General features: G+C 53.5%; 1 protein-coding gene across 1 annotated transcript; it reads right to left on the bottom strand.

Annotated features, from left to right (window-relative positions):
- Positions 1 to 11,446: 11,446 nt before the first annotated feature.
- FOXA1 (forkhead box A1) lies at positions 11,447 to 18,671 on the bottom strand. The gene is made up of 2 exons (XM_075151625.1): positions 16,455 to 18,671; positions 11,447 to 14,047 (listed from the first exon to the last, which is right to left on the bottom strand). Exons 1-2 carry the CDS (start codon positions 16,524 to 16,526, stop codon positions 12,785 to 12,787), a joined length of 1,335 nt encoding a protein of 444 aa, XP_075007726.1. The 5' UTR covers positions 16,527 to 18,671; the 3' UTR covers positions 11,447 to 12,784.
- Positions 18,672 to 20,294: the final 1,623 nt, after the last annotated feature.

The following is a 20,294-nucleotide window of genomic DNA, read 5'->3' as shown; positions in this document are numbered from 1 at the left end:
AACGGAGGCGAAGCCCCACGAACCGCACTGAAACCGACGGGGCGAGGAGGGCGCCGGGCAAACCGGCCTGTTACCCGCTGTAATCGCAAACGCCTTTCGAGCTTTAATTCCTCCTGTGACCATTGTGAGACGCCCCTGCGTTTAGTAAACCGAGCAATAATTTTGTAATTAAACCTGTGTTATTTTGGAAAATCTCTTTTTCTTTTCATTTCTTTCCTTTTTTCCACGTGGGTCTTTAATTTTCTAAGTATCCTGCTCCGCTCATACTGGCTCAGGCGTGCTGCATGTGCCAAACCGCAAAGGCTGTAGAGCACAGGTCCTTGCAGATGAGGAGAGCTCCAGCCTGTGCCTTCGGTAAATTAAAGACCTCTGTGTCTTCGTGTGTCTGTATAATGACTATTTTCATAGGGGTTTAGCTGTGGTTTGCAGCTCAATATTGAAAGGCGTTATTGATACTTCCAGGTAAAAATTGAGAAAAAGATTTTTTTCTTCTTTTTTTTTTAAATATAATGACAGCTGATGTTTTCTCTGTGGTTTTCCCTCTTCTTTTTTTTTTTCCTTACTGAGGTTACTGGCATGGGAACAGGACTGTTGTACTTCACGACCTCATGGACACGTGCTCTGTATTTGCTGCAGCCCGGAGGATCTGACTGTTAAGAAGTGTTTGATCCAAAATATATATATTGATTGTTTGTTCTTAGATTGCCCCGTCACAAACAATCCATCTGGTTAAGTACAGTGACCTTCCTTCTTCTGAAATTACAAATTTGAAAACGAACAACTCCTTTCTATGAATGTCTTTTCTGATTAATACATACTGTAGCTTTTATTCTATTCCAGCATTTCTAGAATGGAGACAATATATATGATGGGAACACATTTATGTCTTAGAAAACTTACTAATACATATTAAAGTCTTGCATGTTACCAGAAACTTAAAGATATTGGCAAATCTGCCAGTACAGTAGACTGAAATGTTCTGGTTTCTTAGATAAATACGTATTTGCCAAAAAGTTCAGAACTACCCTGCAAAGAATCCCTGTTATCAGCCAATATGTGAAAAATACTGTATCCTTTCTTCATTTTTCGTGAAAGAAACAGATTTTCATAGGATCAAGATGAGTCTGGAAACACATACAGTTTTCCAAGCTTTAAAAATCCAAACTACTGCTAAAAAATATTGAGTGGCTCTTGCAGTTCCATCCTGCAAAGTGCTGTGCATCTCTTAGAAGCACTTAGAATTGCTATTATTTAATTAGGTTTTATTTACTTATTACATTCCAGTAACCCATGGATTGTAATATGCTTTGTAACAGAGTGAAACAACGATCCCTGTTTTAAAGAGCTGATAACCACAGGTTAGAAGTAGCTCCGAAAGCCCCTTGCTTCTGCCACTAAGGTATTTCCAACCTTCATCTGGCTTGAGCATGGCAGAGGCCCACGCAGTTTTCTCCCAGTGGGCCTGCATTAAGCAGCTGACCTCTCAGTGCAGCTCTCCTTTGGGATGCTTTGAGTCCAGTTGTGTGTGTGTTTGTGCGTGTATGCGTGTGTGTGTTCGTGCTTGTATGCGTGTGTGTGTGTGCTTGTGTGTGAGACTGAGTCCCAGTGGGGAAGAAACTCATCAGTAGGTCGGTCTCTCCCAGATTCTTAGAAGCAGCAGAAGGAAACCCACCAGCTAACCTACACTGCTGATAACAGAAGAGTAGAAACTATCTGCAGCCCAGAGTCCTCCCAGCCATCCTTCAGCATACTTAAACACCTCTTTCCCTTGCTTAGTGGTGTTAGGAGGGTGATCTCAGATGGCTTCATTCTTAAAGTAGGAGTCAATAAAAGACAGTGTTGAGGGAAGAGGAAGCATTTGGAGATTGCTTTCATTCAGTAGGGCACTGCTATGTATCTCTTAACTGTCTCGCCTATCCATCTTGGTTCTCAAGTGGGTTTGACCTAGTGGCTTCCACTCATACAGGCACGCAAAAGGTTTTTACTGCATCAGCTTGTATGTCCTTCATTTGTATTTATTTATTTTTTGAGGAGATCATGGTCTGAGCGAGCCATTCCCATCTTCACTGTTGACAAAGGGCACCAATAGCCAAGAAAGGTGAGGGGAAAAGCAGGGATGTCTGGGGGTGAAGGAGCTGGGCTGAGGCTGCCCACAACTCCCTCCACGGCACCCATAGGACACCCCTCAAAACCCCTGGCTCAAGGCCGCCTGTCACAGGCGATGGCCAGGCTGGTTTTGGGACAGGCTGAAGCTTGGGATCCGTTTATCTCTGGGTTTGTTTCCAAAGCTGGAAATGTTCCGAGTGGCTTTGCCCACAGGTTGTCCCCTCCACTGAAACACCCACGGAAACTCAGAAACGAGACGTGTGTCCCCCGGCCACCCGCCGCCCCGCAGAGGTGAGGGGTGAGGGTCAGGCCACTGTTACGCCCTGCCAGTGCCTAGCTGCTGGAAGGAAAGAGGGTCTCCGTCCTAAACATGGAAGGTTTTTACAATTTCTACCCGAATTTGGGACGTGCCGGTGATTGCAGGGAAAAAAAAATCAGCCATCAGTCCTAATTAAAGTGATACTTTTAAATCCAATCACCTGTGTACAGGTTTCACTGGAAATATGGAATGCTAAAAATTAAATCCACAGAGCTGCCTTTGACCTCTGCCTGTTAAATCATGATATTTAAAAAAAAAAAAAGAAATTCTGTTTAATTTGGCGAATCTCTTCTGTTTATTTTTACTTAGCACTGCATAGCATTACATGTAACTTTTGGCCCTGGAAGGGATGAAGGGCGGGAAACCCTGGACAGATTTAAACCAAAAAGAAATGCAGGCTAACTAATATCTGACTGGTCCAGTGAGCTGGAGATGCTGCCATGTCCTCCTTTTTACTAGAAAGAAATTTGGCGTGAAAGCAGGATCTTTGTTGCCTAGGAATTAAGTTGTTGCTGCTGCTTATTCCTTACCTGAACTCTTAATCCTCTGTTTGTGCTACAGCACAAAACAAATTATTTCTCATAGACCAAAGGGCTCCCTTGTAACAATTAAAGTCTATTGTGTAAAAATATAAATGGCACATTGATCGTTAACGTAAGCTGACTTATAAAAAGTAATTCTTGGACATGAAGTATGTGGCCATTTAATGTATACTTTGGAGAAGTCATTATGCACGGGGAGGTAAACTACAAACAGTAAAATGCTTAGTTAGCCAGTTAACATGTGCGCTTGGTCTAAACAGACCTCAGCAGAAACAACGTGAGGTTTGCTCCTGCTTTCTGCAGAAGACAAGAGTATTTTGCTACTGCTTTCCGTGGGAACAACCACCTTATTCTAGATTTCTAAAATTTCTTAAACAAATAAGCAGCCCCCTCCCCTCAAATAAAAATAAAGTGCCCTAAGGCACTTTACAAAGTGGGAAATATCCTGAAATCCTTGAACCTCGGACTCTGCTGAGGTCAGTGCAATCTCGGTCCACACTCATTAGGAAAAGAAAAAAGAAAAAACCTACCCCCTGCCCAGGGAGCGTTTAAAAGGAGGAGTGTGGATCCACAGAAACCAGTCCTGTCAAGGTCAGCTTTGTCTTGTGAGAGGGAAGGCGACAGGGTCAGCATTATTGCACATGAGGAAACCCCCACGGGGGCTGCAAGAAATCCTCTCTCTCTCCTCCTGTCTTCCCCTTTGGCCCCCCCCTTGTGTCCTTCGGTGAGGCAAACCTCCCACCGAAGGCGGTGGGATTTCTTATTCCCAGAGGGAGTTCCTCAGTTGGCCGGTTTAGGGTTGCCGGCTCCCAGTTTAGCGTGGGGTGGGAGGACTCCTGCTCCCCGGAGCACAATTTGACTCTGGGAAAGCGGGGTGTCCCCCTGCCCCCCCGGAGCCGCCGGGAGGTCCCTGGGTGACCGATAAGCTTTGCTGGGCCCCTTCCGTGTAACTGCCAACGCCAACTGCATGGCCTCGGAAAAACAGTTTTGAAGATACATTTGCGAGTGCGGCAAACACCCAGGGTGTGCGGCCGGGGCTCCGCGCCTTTCCCTGGCGCTCCGCGGGCTGTCCTGGCGGCTGCCCCTTGGTCTTCCGCGTAAGCTCTTACGGGGCCCTGCAGTGGGCGCTGGGAAGTTTGGAAACACGCGTGGATTCTGCGGTGGGATGGATGCGTGTGTGCCGGTGCGCAGAGACACGTGGGACACGGAGGTTTGCATCGGTAGCCCGTCTCGCCGCCGCTCCGTGTGCCTGCGCACGAGCGTGTAACACGCGCCCGCACACCACTCGCGCAGGGCCCCGTAGCCGCCCGTCATACGTGCAATGCCTTTAACCGCTCATCGCTATATTTTGCTTGGCTTTGAAAATTAGCCTGTTTGGATAACACCCGATAGAAAACATTTGCGCTGGAAGCCAAACAGGCAAATATTTTAATCTCTCATATTAACACAGCGGTTTTCCAATCGGTTGATTTTCGTGCTCGATTATTTATTTATTTATGTGTGTGTTATTCATTCATTCGCTCGGTTCATTCATTCATTCATTCGCTCCGTCATTCATTCATTCCTCCATCTCTTGCCCTCCACCGACGAGACCGAATCGGCGGTAGCCCGGGCTGTGCCTGCTGCCACCAGAGGCGGTCACCCTCTCTGGGCTTGCTTTGCACGCCCGTTGCCCTGGACGGTGCCGGGGTGTGATGGTGCTGAGAGACACCACCCCGATCCCTGCTAGGACCGGCTTCTGGGTGTCCCTGCGATCCCTGGGGCGGGGGCGGCTTGGCTGCTCTGTGCGGGCGGCTGTTCCCCATCGCTGCTGTAAGTCCCCGCGGAGTCAGCGTGAGCAGGCGGGGACCGCAGGTACTGCGGGTGCAGCCGGGCAAGGGCCGGTGTCCCAAGGCAGGGAGGTCCCCCCGCCTGCAGCCCGGCTGACACGGGCGCCGGGGTGCGCCGGGGCAGGTAGCGGAGCGGCGGTGTCCGCCGGCCCCGAGGCCGTCCCGGGGAGGGAAATGTCAAGAACCTCCAACCCAGCCGGTGCCGACTCGGCCGGCGGAGGGAGGAATGCGCAGCCAGACCACCAACGCGCCTTGAGCCGTACAATGCGCCACTTAATACACTTCTGTAATTTAAACTTCTGGGGACCCCCTCCTTCCAAGCCGATTTTCGATATAGGTGTTTTCTCATTACCCCCCCTTTTCCTTTGAAATGCCCCCACCCCCCTCACCCTCCCGCTCCCTTTCTTCTGAGCCCCGCTCTCTAATTCTAGATGAGTATTACTTTGCTCTTTTCGTTGGCCAAGCACAATTGTGTTATTGGAGATAATGAATTCAATCCCCATCAAAGAGTATTAGGAGCGCCTTGGCCCTGTAGTGCCTTTTTTCAAACCGGGAATGAAAGGCAGAGAGAAAATTCTCTGGGTAGCCTCCGCGATGGCAGCTTTTGAAGTGAAGGGAGGCGGGCATTGTTGTTCACATTTTTGTCCATACGGCTGAAGAAAGACCGGCGGCTTTTGATGAGAAGATGAGAACCGCCTCGTAAGTTGAGCAACAAGTTAGATGGCGAAGTCTTACCGCTGCCTACTGCCTGTGGATAACATATGTCCCGCATTAATAGGGGCTCAAGGGAACAATTGCCGGGGGGTGGGGTGGGGGAGAGCTCAGCTCTGCACCGGCCAGCGGCTCTTTTTTCCCCCGTCCTCTGGACACCGATGCCCCGACGGGGGTGTTTTTAAGGGAGACCCGAGGAGATGCGCCGTGGCTCTTGGTTTGCTCGGGTGTCCGCGGGGCCAAGCGGCGGGGAGGGGTGTGCGCCGGCCCCGGGCCGCCAGGAGGGGGGGCAGGGGGACCCCAGTGGGCGGGCGGGGATGTGCGGGGTCCCCTCCGCTCACCGTTTCTGATGGTTCTGCCAGGGCTCCTGCTGGCCAGGGCGTGATGTTAGGTTTGCTGCCATGTAATGGCAGTTAGGTCTGCTCCCTTTCTAAACAGGAGTCTGTCTTTATTACTGTTTTTTTTCCACTAAATGTGGGGTCGGGGCTTGGTTTTGTTGCCTTTTTGTTGTTGTTGTTCCCTTTCCATTTCATATAACGTAATGACATACCTGAAGTTTGTAAAGTACTTCCTTAGGTAAAGCAACCAGGCAAGGAAAAAAAGAAGAGGGAAAACGACTGTTGGTCACATCAGATAACCTTAGAACTAGAAAACTTGTTGCATACATTTGAATAAGTTCAGACATGCTCTTATTCCGATCTCCTGCCCCGCAGTTCAAAGATTCCCCGCCCCCGGGGCTTTATTATGCTAAAGAGGTCATTACTGAGAGTCACTATGGAGAGATCCCGGTTTGCAGAATGAGGCCCACCTCCTAGTTACCAACATGTTTACATTTTCCGCCGGTCATAACCGGAGGAAATGTATGTTAACAACCCGCCGGGCAGGCTCGGAGAAGAGAAGGAATAACAGGGAAAATACATTTCAGCTACTGCGCAGTAGATGGCAAATGTAGATGATTCATTAGGGAGCACTTAGGGGTACCGGGCACAAAGGCGGTGTTTGCCGTAGAAATGGTTGCTGCGACAGGGCCAGATCCTGCTCCCGGGGCGGGCGGCTCTGCGTCTTGGTGCCAGGGCTGGCTAGGAGCGAGGGGAGAGCCCGCTGCGGGCCGGCCGAGGCCCGAGAGCGCGTCTGCACCCCCGTGCCCCGCTAGCCTGGCGTGGGGTGGAATCACGCGAGTTCCACTCTCAGCGGCGTGGGGCAGCTCCTGGAGCCCTCCCGAAGCGAGTGCCAGCCCTGGGGGGCACACGGCACCTCCGTCTGGCTGCTGATGGCCAACGGGTGCCCCGTCCGTGAAGGGGATGCCCCCGTCCCAGCTGCTGGGGGTGGCTTTCCCCTCGGACGACGGCGGACTCGGCACCCTTTCACTGCCAAGAGGTGTGAGAACAGGCTCGATTTCGGAAGCAGAAATGCGGTCACCCGAAACATGACCACCCGGGGACCCCCCGCCCCCGGCTCTTCCCAGTGAAGGCGAAGGACGGGGGTCGCAAACCCAAAGCTGGGCTGGACCACAGGTGGGCAACGCCGCCCGCTGGGGAAGGCTCGGGCCACCGGGCAGGAGACCGGGGCGGGCGGGGAGGGCAGCGGCACCCGCGCCCCCGCGGCCGCCGGGGGCCGGTCCCACCCGCTCCCGTGTCGCCTCCCCGCCGCTTCGGAGCTTCCCCCGCCGCAGGGGGACCTCCGAGGCGCGCCCATGGCAGCGGGGGCACGGCAACGCTCAGGCTCAGCGCGTTCCGCCTGCTGGCTGGAATAATAATAATAATAATAATAATAATAATAATAATAATAATAATAATAATAATAATAATAATAATAATAATAATAATAATAATAATAATGTTATTATTGTTATTATTATTATTATTGTTATTATTATAGGGTAGCTCCCCCCTGGAATAAGGAGCAGATGTATGAACATCTCATAGGAAAAATTAGATTAGCAACAGCGAAACATTAGTAGCAAAATAACGACGAGCTTCCCCTAAAATAACCCGCCTGGGCAAAAGCCGTTCGAGCAATGCTGCCGCAGCAGAGGCGCCATTCCGGGAAATGATCGTGAATTAAACTAAATGTAGGAGTTTTGGGGTGGGGGGGAAGAGGGGAGATTGTAATTTTTTCCCCTTGTAGAGACAAATGGATTCTGCCATGAGGCTAGATATGTTTCAAATCCTAATGACTGGAAACAAAGGTGAGCGCTGGCAGTTTGATCTGTCCAAAGTTCAAAGATCTGAAATCTCAATGAGTTTCTGTTTGAGGTGAAGGGGAGAAACACAAACACCATGGCACGGCTTGGGCCAGAATGTTGCACGGTTTGGGAGTGAATTGTGAGGTTATTTACACTAATCTATCCTTAACTGCTACTTTGTCACAATGGGCAGAATAATTAGTAGAAAATAACCAGAGAGAACAAAGGCAGGTTTTCTTCTTATCGCCTCCCGTTTTCCACTCTTCTCGTCCTTCAATTATTTTCTCCCGCTTAAAAAGACCTTTCGACACTGCAAATCGCAGAAAATGTACAATCTATTTTTTAGTTATTACTCTGCCTTTGCTAGTAGCTGAGAAGTCTGGGTTTGCATTAAGAGAAAAAATGACCCATTCTGCAGCACCGCCCTTGACATTTAAATAATCAAACTAACTGCGTTTTTATTTTAGCTATTAACCATTCTCCTATATTTCCTAACACAATATTGCAGCGTGGGAGTTTTGCGAGGACTTACGTGTACATCCCGTACCCTGGTCACTCTCTGCGCACTATTGTGGTGTGATTTTCGCCTGGTCATTGTGTGTTGTGTGTATTTCCACTTGTCTCCCCTGGAAACAAATACATATTAATTATATATATGTTAATATATACAATATATGCATCTATATGCCTCCCGAGAGAACTTTCTATCCCATGTTTATACGAGGATAATTTGCTTCTTCACGAATTAAAATTATCACGAAAATGCATACGAAAAGTATATATTTATTGAGTCTCTGTTTTTAAAATATTTTTTCAGAGTGATTAATCACATTACTCACACATATATGCCTAGATCCCGTTTTGTCATGGCAGAAAAGAAATAATACAAAGTGCATTATTATCGCAATCAAGCGTTTTGTCTACAATACCGCTGTAAAATTAAAACCGAGTCAATTGCTCTTTTAAAGGCTAGTTGTCATTACAGCAAGGGAATTCATTTATTTCGGGTCTATGTTGACGGACCAGTAACCATTCAAGTATTCAATATCTACTCAACATTTCAAAACAATTTTTGAAGCTATGCCAACGGCTGAAGCGTTTTCACGCGCCGTTCTTTTACGATTTACTTATATTTTATTGACACGACTAAGTTTTAGAGGGGAAAACTGACCGGGAAATATTTTTTCTCATCTTTCAGTCCCGAACATTTCCAATTAATTGCTTCCAATAAGCGTACACCCTCCGATTGTTTGCGATGTAGATGTCGTGTTGTCCATTCGCACTCAGAAAACAACCCAGGACGTAGTAGTGATTTTATTTCTCCCCCCTGATTTGGGCGGCTGAAGGTGTTTTTATTCCACCGACTCTTCCCTTCTCCGGAGGGAAAGTGCTGTTCGCAGGTGCTCCGAGGAGGTGCCACGGGCGAGGGCCTCATCCTGCCCGCCTTGCCGGGGGACGCAAGGCCGCCGGACCCGGCGGCAGAGGAGTGCCCCGCCGTGCCAGGCAGGACCCGCCGCGGCTCCTCGCCCCCGGCTGCGGGGGCTGCCCCTGCCCAGCCCCGGGGAGTCGCGGCCGGTCCCGCCGCGCCACCTCGACGGCCCCGGCCCCCCCGGCGCGCCCTGCAAACGCGCCCGGCGCCGCCCCGGGCCGGGCCGGGGGCCTCCTCACCGCCCAAACTCCGCGTGAAGCTTTACAGAGATCCCCCGCCGCCCCGAATTACTCCCGCTTGTATTTAATGACGTTAAATGAGCCGCTTTCGCTCCCTGGCACGTGGCCGGTGGGAGATAATTGCCGTGTAGGAAAAGGCGAAGTTCCCCTATAAATTGCGGTGGTGGCCGGAGCCTGCAGCCTGGCGGGCCCCGCTTTGCCTGTGTCCCGGACGCGGGGCTGAGGCACCACCTCCGACCCGGGCAAAACCCCCGCACCCGCCAGCTCCTTCCCTCCTGGCACAGAGTGAGCGGTCCGGCTGGAAGGAGATGCTCGTAAGCTCCCCTCTACATATTGCGGGGCGGGAGGGGTGCACCCTCTTCCTACGGACCCTACTTTTAGTTTATTTTTGCACTGTGGCTGGGGGCTTCTTAAGCACAGGATTAAAGCAGCAGCAGGGCAGCTAGGAGTGGGACAGAAAACAGGGGACTCTTGTCCCCTCTGTTGACTTCCAAGTCTTAAACTGATCACAGAAAGCTGCGCTCTCTGCGTCGGGGACCCGCATTTTTAACATGAGCCGCATCCCTGTTATGTCAGTGAATCGTTGCCCACCGCAGCCACCATTTGCCTGCGAGAAGAAAGGGAAGGGATATAATCCTGATGGCCAGTGGCGAAGGGGCACACGCTATATCCGTGACAGGCTCCGGTCCTTATCTATGAGAGGTTTGGAGCCGCATCGCTCCGCTTAAACCCTTTTATTACCCACGCCCCGAATATTTCCATTACACACGGTCTGTGCTCCTCGGCTGATATGTGAAACCTGCTGCCTTATCGCAGTCGGTCTATTGATATTTTCTGTGCACAAGCCCAAGGCATTAAATCAATGTCTCCACTCTGCAGTGGCATATTCTCTATAGACTGGTCTGTGGGAGACAAGTGAAGTCCTGCTGAAAACGGGCTTCATCCTGTCTCGATTCGCACGAAGCTCCTTTTGGCAGAAGAAGCGGGACTTTAAACGGGATCCACCTGCCCGGACTTGGTGCCGAGCAACCCCGAGCTGCCCCTGGCTGCGGGGGATCTGTCGGTGTTTGCCAGCTCAGGAAACACAGAGGGCGAAGGGGCCGCGCAGCCGGGTCATGGGGTACCCGGCCAAACCCGGCGTCCCGGGCACAAACCCCCGCTCTCTCCCGCTGCAGGACCCGCATGCGGCAGCCCGGGCGGGACCCGCGGTAAACCTCCGCCCGACCGAGCGCACCCGCGTAGTGCAACGCCGGAGCCGGCTCCGTCTCGCCGGGAGCGCCGTGCTCGTATCTCGGCCCCTCGCCGTGGGCTTTGCAGAGGGGCTCTCCAATATCTGTTCTTCCGTTTTTCGCTGGGTAGTAGTGCTGGAGGAATTTGATGAGATTTCTGGGGCTCTGGCTTGGCTTTTCTTTTCTAAATCGACCCTTAAATTTAGTTTGTCGCCGCTGTCCCTAACCCGTCAGGGGGCAATTATGTCATAATTATGAGAATTACACAGTTCTTTCATCTGGCGGCCGTGCACGGAGGGGGCTGAGCACAGCGAAATCTGTTCACGTTTAAACGCCCCTCCCCGACGATGCCGCTTGCTGGGACCAGCGCTTGCCAGCGCGGCTGCTCTTATTACCGGGGTCGGTCCAAGCCAGGGCTACACAGCGGGAGTTGGGCCGGGAGCTCGGCCCGGCCTTTCCAGCGGCCCGGGGCGAGGCGGAGCAGCTCTAGAGATGCTGCCCTCGGGCGTCGCCCCGGCCGGCGGGGAAACGCCGTGTCTGGCTGCCACCGCTCCGGCAGCCCTGGCCGCAAAGCACTCAGGAGGTTACACCGCCTCGGGGAGCTTTTTCCCTCCCTCCCTCAACCTACGCCGGCACCGTGAATTAAAAAAAAACCCAAAAGACCCCACAGCATACACACCCGCAGCGCCCCGCAAACACAGCCTGCGGGCGCATCCCCTTCCTGCCCTCCGCACAGGCTTGGCCCTACAAATGGCTCCTCTTCACATCCACGCTTTAGCGCTACGTTTGTTTTTCTGGCACATGGCTCCGTCCTCCGTAACCCGCCTCAGAAATTTTGAAAGAAAACAGCAGAAGTCTTCCGTTGTTAACATTTGATTTATTTAAAGTCCTTAACTGCAAATGATCAAAAACATACTTCACGCATTAAATTCTCAGTTATCGTTTTAAATCAAAATATTTTTTCAATTACAATCACATTTATAAAATTAACAAAATTTCTTAAATTCACGTGTAATTCTTTTTTTACTGTCATTTAAAGCAATTTCCAGCTGTAAAGAAAGAAAAAAATATAAACCATGCAATAAATTAAGAACATTGAGACAGCGAACAGGAATAATAATAAAACCCGTCTGGCTATGCTAACACCGTGTAAAACTGTGGAAAGTGCATTAACACTGGATGAAACAAGCTAACGATGGCGATAATTAAATGGCCACAAAAAAAATTGGATGTGAAATTTATTAAACAAGTTGGAATAGGGGAAAGAGACAGAGCTCTCCTCTTTTCCTTGCGTCGGTGTAATAGTCAACGTTTCCTAGGGGAGGGGGAAAATAACCTTGTTATAGATAAACAGTTCTAGCTGGTACACAATGAAGACACTTAAATTAAATAAGCATGTCATCCACATATTGATGAGAGTTCCTGATGAACGAGAATCTTCAGTAACAGATGGGAAGGAAACAAAAATATCCAACTGGCTGTGACCTCTTTATATTACATCCCAAGACAGGTAACACTTGGAAAAAAATAAGGGTCGCATCCTGCACTCCAAAGCTCCAGTTGGTCCCCTCGGGAGTGCAGGATCCGGCCCACAGCATCTGGGTTTATGCGGGTTGTACTAGCCGAAGGTTTATTTTGCAAGTATCAAAAGGATGATCCGAGAAAGTAAATAGTCCTCTTGTTGCTTAGAGATTCTCTTAGTGTTTTGCTACTTCACAGCAGTACTGTCCTTCAAAGCCTTTTTAATTAAAAAAAGCCTTAAATGTCTACTCGCTTCTTCATCTCCGTATTGTTAAAGTATTGCCACATACCTGTAAACTTACATGAGATTATAGAGCACAGAAGGGGGGAAGACAAGGGGGCGGGAAGCACAAACAAGTAGTTTACAAGCTCAACAATTTTTTCTTCTTTTTAGTAACACCCTGCAAAGGCAAGGGGGGATCTCCAGGGAGGGGGGCTGGGCGGCGGGGCGGGAGGGGTATGTACAAGCGGGACGCGGCCGGCTTTGCAGGAGGTCGTGATGGATCATAACAACACACAACGCGTTGCGAGACAATTAAAAAGTAACAGTCCTTTGCACGCAGCGTGCGGAAACACCTCGGTTTGTCGCAGGGAGAGGGAAAGTGGGGAGACAACCCAGGAAAGGGGAGCGGGGAGGGGAGAGGGGCTCGTCCCCGGCGGCGGGGGGTGCAGAGCTAGGAGGTGTTTAGCACGGGTCTGGAATACACACCTTGGTAGTAGGAGGGCTCTAGGGCCGAGGGCTCGATGCTGCTCCGGCCCGCCATGGAGGCGCTGCCCAGGGGCAGCCCGCCGGGGATGCTGGCCCCGTAGGAGGAATATTGCAGCGCCTGCTCGTAGGCTTTGAAGTCCAGCTTGTGCTGCTGCTCCGAGGAGGACATGAGGTTGTTGATGGAAAAGGGGTGGTTGAAGGAGTAGTGGGGATCACCCTTGAGGTGGAGCTGGGGTTCGTGGGCTAAGGAGTGAGGGGGGTGCGGGACGGAGGCCAAGGCGGGGACGGAGCTGATGGTGGAGGAAGCGGCCGAGGCCGAGGTCTTTAGCTCCGTGCTCGATCCGCTGTGGTCCATAGACTGGGGGCTGGTGGATGGGTTGGAGCTGGAGAGGGAGGTGGCGGTGTCCAGCTGCGTGGGTTTGTTGTGGCCTCTGTGCAGGGGGGAGTTGGAGCTGGAACTGGAGGCCCCGGCTTGATCTTTCCTTCCCTCCTGAGGGGCTTTGCTGTTCGCCGGCTTCTCGCACTTGAAGCGCTTTTGCCGGCGGAGGTAGCAGCCGTTTTCAAACATGTTGCCAGAGTCGGGATGCAGGGTCCAGTAGGAGCCCTTGCCGGGCTTGTCGGGGGAGCGGGCCACCTTGACGAAGCAGTCGTTGAAGGAGAGCGAGTGGCGGATGCTGTTCTGCCAGCGCTGCTGGTTCTGCCGGTAGTAGGGGAAAAGGTCCATGATCCACTGGTAGATCTCGCTCAGCGTCAGCATCTTGCTGGGCGCCTGCTGGATGGCCATGGTGATGAGGGAGATGTAGGAGTAGGGCGGCTTGGCGTGGGGGTAGCTTCGCTTGAAGGTCTTGGCGTCCCGCGTTCTGCCGAGGTTGGACTGGGTGTAGGCCATGGGGCTCATGCAGGGGTTCATGCCGCCATAGGGGCTCAGCCCGTTCATGGGGGCTGGCTGGGCAGACATGGCGTTGATGCCGCTGGGGCTCAGTGCCGTGCCCATGGCGGCCACGCCGGCCGGCATGCCGTTCACCGGCCCCGCCGAGCCCGCCGGCATGCCGGCCACAGCTCCAGGGCTCAGCCCAGCCCCCAGCCCCGTGTTGGCGTAGGACATGTTGAAGGAGCTGGAGGTCATGTTGCCGCTCGTCGTCATGGTGTTCATGGTCATGTAGGTGTTCATGGTGTTCATGGAGCCCAGCCCCGAGTTCATGTTGCTCACGGGCACCGAAGAATAGGCCTAGGGCAGCGAGACGGAGAGAGGGGGTTAGGGGTGGAAGAGGGGTGGGCAGGACCCCGACGGGGCCGGATCCGCCCGTCCTGCCCGCCCTGCCCGGCGAGCCGCGCAAACGTCCTGCCGCGGGACGCCGCCCGCCGCCCCGACACCAGGAAAACGCTTTCCAAAAGCCGCACGGAAAGGCCGCTGGCGCGATGAAAAGGTCTAATTCATATTTATAGGTGTTTATAAATAGACACGGAGGGGGGGTGCTCGGTCCCGACGCGCTCCCGTTTTACCGGCGTGCCACGGCTTGCGCGGGCTGCGCCGGGACCACCGGGGCGCACGGACCGACGGCCTTTCCGGAGCAGCTCCGCACCCCCGCAGAGCTGGGCTGCGGGATTTTTTCTGCCCCGGGAGGCGGTTTTCTCCCGGAGTATTCCCGCGGTTTTGCTGATTTTGTGTCCCGTCTCGCTAGCTAAATATTTAAACTCATCAGCGAATTGAAATTTACGGGCGTACACTGTCTGCGCCAAGGAGAAATTCAACTGCCTGCACTTTCTTAGAATAATCTCACGCATCTCTTCCACCCTGCACTGATTTAAATTTCTATTCTTACACAAGATGCGATAATGTCTTCTCGAAGAAAAAAAAAATCAAAAACAGCCCAGGTCCGCGCATTTTATCTGTGGAAAGCTCCCCTCTTGTCTGCATTTTCTATCAAGTCAGTCTTTAAATTAAAGTTAAAAACCTCCAACTTTCCTAAAGTACGAAAAGCCTGAACTTTCCTGCCCGAGATTTTCTACAATTGCCCAACGTGCAAAAATTGTAGCACCACATAACTCAACTCTTAAAAAAGGCAGAACCGGAGAGCCTGAAATTGTGCTTTCCAGTACGGCATCTGATTTAACTGGAGGGAGAAAGACGTTCCCAGATTACCTCGAACAAAGGCAATACGGCTAAGAGGTTTAGGCGACGGTTAAATGTATAAAATTCATTACTGTTCACTAGAAATTCCACGAGCTTATAAATGCGCTTTTAATTTAGAGGATCACATTAATTATTTGAGATAGTAGAACGCGGATGGGTTTCCCACCTTGCATCCCTGCAGTGATTCAAACTAAATAGCAGGGGAGGAGAAAAGATTGAGGCTAAAAAATAGCAAAAGCGAAGGTCGCTTAACTTTATGTTTGTGGATAATGAGTATGGCGAGGATAAATGAGTCTGGAAACGGCACATAATAAGGATGACCCTTATTTGCTCTTAGCCGACTTTCCTCTATTAAATAAGATACCAGCAGGGTGACACGTATCTGCCTGTGTCCGCGTGGCCCTATGGGCGCTGTGTGCCAGCTCCGGGGTGCGGGGACGAGGCGTGGGGACTGCGGAGCCGGGTGTCCGGGTGTGCTGATGCAACGCCCGGCTGCGCACACCTAGGTGCCTGCCTCGCTACCACACTTCCTAAAACGGCTCCTTCCCGGGCCGGAACCCGAGGGGCTGCTGGTCGCGCTGCTGGGCGCTGGCTTCTCCGGGGGACCCCCACTGCAGAGCCGCAGCGGCACAGTGCGAACCCCGCGCCCCCGCAGGGCCGAGGCGCGCCGCGGGGAGGGCTCCGGGCGCTCCCGTGGCCCTCTCCTCTGCCGCAGTGGTTGGTGCTTGGGCCGGTTCTCCCCCTTGCTTTGCTCCGTGTTGTCAAACAGGCGCGGGGGGCGGAAGCGCCTCAGTGCCGCGGGCCGGGCCGGGCCGGGCCGGCCGGGCCGGGGCGGCGGAGTCGGGTGCGGGCCCCCTCCCGGTCTGGCTCCCGGGGCCGCTCTCGGCAGCGCCGCCAGCCGGCCCGCGGCAGCAGCGCAGGCCGCAGGCAGCCCGTCTTGCAAAGTACGAACAAACGGCTGTTTCCCCCCCCCTCCTTGCCTTTCGCCCGGCTTTAACAGGTGAGGCCCCCGGCGATGGCGAGCAGAGAGGCCGGCGGCCCCGCCGGGGAGCCCGGGGAAGGCGCTCCCCCCGCCCTGGGACGCGCTTGCGACCGGCTCCCTCGCCCTCTGCCATCTGCCGGGAAGGAGCCGGGGGCCGGCAGCGCGGCGAGTCCTCTGCCCCGAGCCAAGAGTTTACGGGGCGCTTTTGTGCGCGCCGCAAGCGGCGATTACGCCTTTTAGATGAGATCAAGGGCTGCCCCCGGCCCTCCCAGCGGGCCCCAGCCGCCCCGGCTCTCCCTCAAACGCCTCCCGGGGCTTCTCGGAAGCCGTGTTTTCCTCGGGGAAGCCTGGCCAGCTTCAGCGCCGGAGGGAGGGGGGAGGCACGTTTGCGCTGGCAGGATCTGGAGTGCAAACCGATTCCTCCGATTGCTGCCCCCCTCCAGACCTCCAGACCTCCCCCCTGGCCCCCTCCCCCTTGCAGAGGTGCAGCAGCGGAGCCCGACCCTGGGATTCACTCACCTCCTGAGTGTCGGCGTAGTAGCTGTTCCAGTCGCTGGTTTCATGCCCTTCCATTTTCACAGTCCCTAACATTATGGAGCCAACCTGCCCGGTGTAACCATCCAGCCCTCTTGCAAGCGAGCGACGGGCAGCAGGAAAAAGAGCCCGAAAGCCCGACCTAGCAGGAAGCCAGCTCTCAGGAGGGGCGGGGGGTGCTGAATTCTCCTCTATAACCAGCCAAAAAGGAGGCAGGGAGCGGTGTGGGGCGAGACAGTTGAGAAAGTGAGGAAGTGCCGGCTGGGATGTGAGTGGAGTTGAGCTGATGTGGATCTTACGTCGCAGAAGTACCCACCTCCTCCTCCTCCTCTCCCCATTTGTCCGCCGCACAAAGGCGTTCGCACCTACAAAGCCGGAGATGCACCTGCAAACAAGGCAGTTCCCCTCGCCTGCAACTCCCCCCGGGGCGGCACTTTATTTGCAAAGCGGCGTAATTGGTTTAAGCTTGTGGGGAAAGAAGGAGAGACAGAGGTGGGAGAGAGTAGGAAAGGGGGGAGGAACCCACCCTTTCAGATGGACAGGACAAATGCTAGGAGGGATCGGTGGAAATGAAATGAGGTAGATAAGGGAAGGGCAGCCCCCTCTGTTTGAAGAGAATGCAAAAGGCCATCCAGCCTTAAACCCCTGAGATTAGGGGCAATATTTACTGAAGTCCAGTAGATGCTCCTTTAACTTGATGGCCGGGACGTGCTCCAAAGTCCCGAGTCCTGCAGTCCACAGGCTCCCCCCCGCTCCCGCCCCTCACTTCAAAGCTGGTTACCGCGCAGGTACCTCCGCCGCACCCCCGCCCCTGCCGCGGCGCCCCCCGCTCCCAGCGCCCTCGGGGCGGGGGACCGGGACTGCGCTCCGGGAGGCGGGCAGGAGGGCTCGGCTCCCCAAAGCCCGTCGACCCCCCTTGGGCTGAACCTAGCCCTTCAAACGGGGCTGCCGTTGTGTGTAGATGGTGATGATGATATTTCTTTTCTGGTGCCTTACGTTTAGAAACCATGTGAGTCACCGCGCTGAGACATAACACTACAGGCACCCAATAAATGCGGACAGAGGCTTGAACGCGGATCCACCGATATTAACCTCCACTTGGCAAACATCAGGTGAGTCACTGGGACTATTTTATATCTTTACTGTGGAAAGCCTCCAGCCCAGAAGGCTCTTTTGGAAGCCTTCTGTGGTGCCAGGCACTCAGAAGCAGCAATAATAAGTAGCGGGCATCTCATTATCAACTTCTTGCTCATTAACCTGATTTCTCGCGAAGAACAGGGGAGGAGGAACCTACACAGGCTGGCGAAAGGTAAAAAGGGGCAACACTGGTAAAACAAATTGACATTGGACAATGCTCTTTATTATTATGGAGGGAATCTCGCAGTCTTTGCAACCGGATCGAATATTTTCTGTTTCTGCTCCTGCCCTGTCCGCCTCTTCGAGCTTATGCCCTAAGACCACAGATTTTCTTGGGTTTCTCTCCCCTATCCTTTATGACTTTGTTTCTACTCAGCTACTAGAACTTTTATCACCTGACAGTAAAAAAAAAGACAAAACAAAAAAACCCCACCCACCTACCAAACAAACAAACAAAACCCCCAAACCCAAATAACTTTCCGGGCAATGGGAATTTGAAGGGGAAATAAAGTTTCTTGGGATTTTGAAAAAGGCTTGCGTGTCGTACCACACAAACTAAAATACACATCTGGGTCTGAATTTCTGCCTGGCATGTTTATCGCCCAGCAGTATCACAGTTGCTTCCCCAGTGATTTGTCCTCGAGTGATCTGCGAAAATGTCACCCTCACAAACACGATTTTAAGTTTCTTATACAGAGACCCAGGATTCAAATGACGACATATAGCATATCTCCGCCTGGGTAAATATGTTTTAACTTGTCCTCTAAATGCGTTTTCTGTTATCCCTTTCTTTGTTCTCTCCCTCCTCATCCTTCTTTCTTTAAATCTGGCAACAGAATTAAGTCAAATCCTCGAAACAAACAAAACTCTGGAATCAGCAGACGAGAACAAGGGATGAAAATGTGTCTTGAAGGAAATAAAATAGATAAAAGCACTGCATTAAACAGCTGCTTTCTCAAATGGTCAAACTACACCCATGGAAATTGGAACAAAACCCAGTGGAAAATCTAAGAGATATTAAAATTGCGGTCTTCATGCATGCACCCTCCCTCTTTCCCTAATGGAAGCGGTCTACACGTCTGAAAACAGAGACCCTTCGGCCGCGGCTTGGTCATTTCAGTACTTATGGTCTGTCCAGAACCCCCGCAGCAGTACAGCAGCATGCGGCGAGGCTGGGAGGGGTGCAGCGGTCCCACGGACCCCGCTGGCAGCACCTCCCCGCTGGGTGACCTCGGGGAGCTGCCCCGCTTCCCAGAGCCCAGCCCCGCGGGAGCAGCACCCGCCGGGACGCTGGGCAGCCCACGCAGGGCTCACTCCGTACCTGGAAAAAAGAGAAGGCACGGAGCGGGCCACGCTCCTCGGATGCTGCTACCAACCGCGGCAGATGTGGCGCCCGGCAAAGCCGCCCTCCGCGCCGGCCGGCCCCTCGGGACGCCCCCGCCGGGGTGCCCACCGGCCGGGCCGGGCCGGGCGGGGAGGGGAGGCCGGGGCTTGTGCAAAGTCGCAGCGCCTCCTGTTGTCCGGCCGCGGCTCGGGCTCTGCTCCCTCTTTCTAAGGTTGCTCCCAGAGGTGAGAGCACGGACGGGCTCCCGCCTGTGGTCTCAGAGAGCCCTTTGGCTTGGTGCACACATCAGCGAGCCCGAGGCAGAGTCAGCCGCTGCTGGAAATTCCCCTCAGCCTGGGCTGCTGTGTTGCAGCCCTGGTGGAGAAAAGCCTTCCTTGTGTGAAGAGGGTCCTGACAGCTCTGCCCACGGCCACAGGAAAAAGCGGGTATTATTTCGGTAGTTGCCCTTGCCCCGCACTTGAGCCTCTGCGAAACCCTATGGGGGGTGCTCCGAGAGTCCAGCGCGATTTGTCCGTACCCGTTGCAGCAGGCTCAGCGGGAAGGGAAGGATTCTCCTAGGATGGAGGACGCGTGATAGCAGCCAGGAGCTCTCCAGCCGCGCTTAGCTGCTTATGCTTTTTCTAGACTTCAGGATGGTAGCCCTGGCCCGATTTACACAGAGCTTTTCCCCAGCTCTCGTTAGAGTAGCGCCAGTTTCTGATCAAGCTGTATTTTTTTTTTTTTCCTCCCATGGGGAGCTGCTTGTGCAGCCTGGAGAAAAGTGCAGGGTGAGGTGAGCTGTGTTTTCCCCATCTAAGCGAGAGCAAGGTCTCGGCTCCTGGCTCCGACGGGGCGCGCTGCCGAGAAGGGAAACATAGTAACTGACCTAAAAGAGGAAAGTATGTGTGGTTTGGGTGTGTGTGGAGCGGGGGGAGGACGTCCACGGGAGCCCGTGTTACCAGCGCTGGCAGTGAGAGCTGGGCCCCGCAAAGACCACTCAGCAAGCGGCCGCTTTTTGGGAAGCGCATCGCTGCGGGGTCCCAGCTGTCAGGCCGGGCCGAGGGGCCTCGCCCGAGGGAAGGGCCCTCCGTCCGCGCCGCGGGGAACGGAGCGGGCACCGGCGCGGCGCTGCCCACGCGGGGAGCCGCCACGGCCCAGGAGCCTATCGGCGCCCCTTGCCCAGCGCTGCTCGGGAGCGCCGCCCACGTGGGGCGGGCGGCCGTAGGAATCGGGGGGGTCTTTAATTTTAACTTTGGACGCTATTTTAGTTCGCTCCAGCATGAGAGCTACTTTTCCCCTGGCAGGGACAGCGCCTGCCGGCCACCTCTTCGGTTTAACTTACAGGGTCTTATTTGATTTTACCC

Source organism: Calonectris borealis, chromosome 5 (assembly GCF_964195595.1).
Source record: "Calonectris borealis chromosome 5, bCalBor7.hap1.2, whole genome shotgun sequence".
Classification (NCBI taxonomy): Eukaryota; Metazoa; Chordata; class Aves; order Procellariiformes; family Procellariidae; genus Calonectris; species Calonectris borealis.
This window is presented reverse-complemented; position numbering and strand designations above follow the sequence as displayed.

What these genes read in the sequence shown, in the direction of transcription:
- FOXA1 (XM_075151625.1), bottom strand. Translation starts at nt 16,526, where the DNA reads ATGTTAGGGACTGTGAAAATGGAAGGGCATGAAACCAGCGACTGGAAC. An exon ending in ACTACGCCGACACTCAGGAG is followed by an intron (nt 14,048 to 16,454) that starts GTGAGTGAATCC and finishes TCGCTGCCCTAG; the next exon opens with GCCTATTCTTCGGTGCCCGT.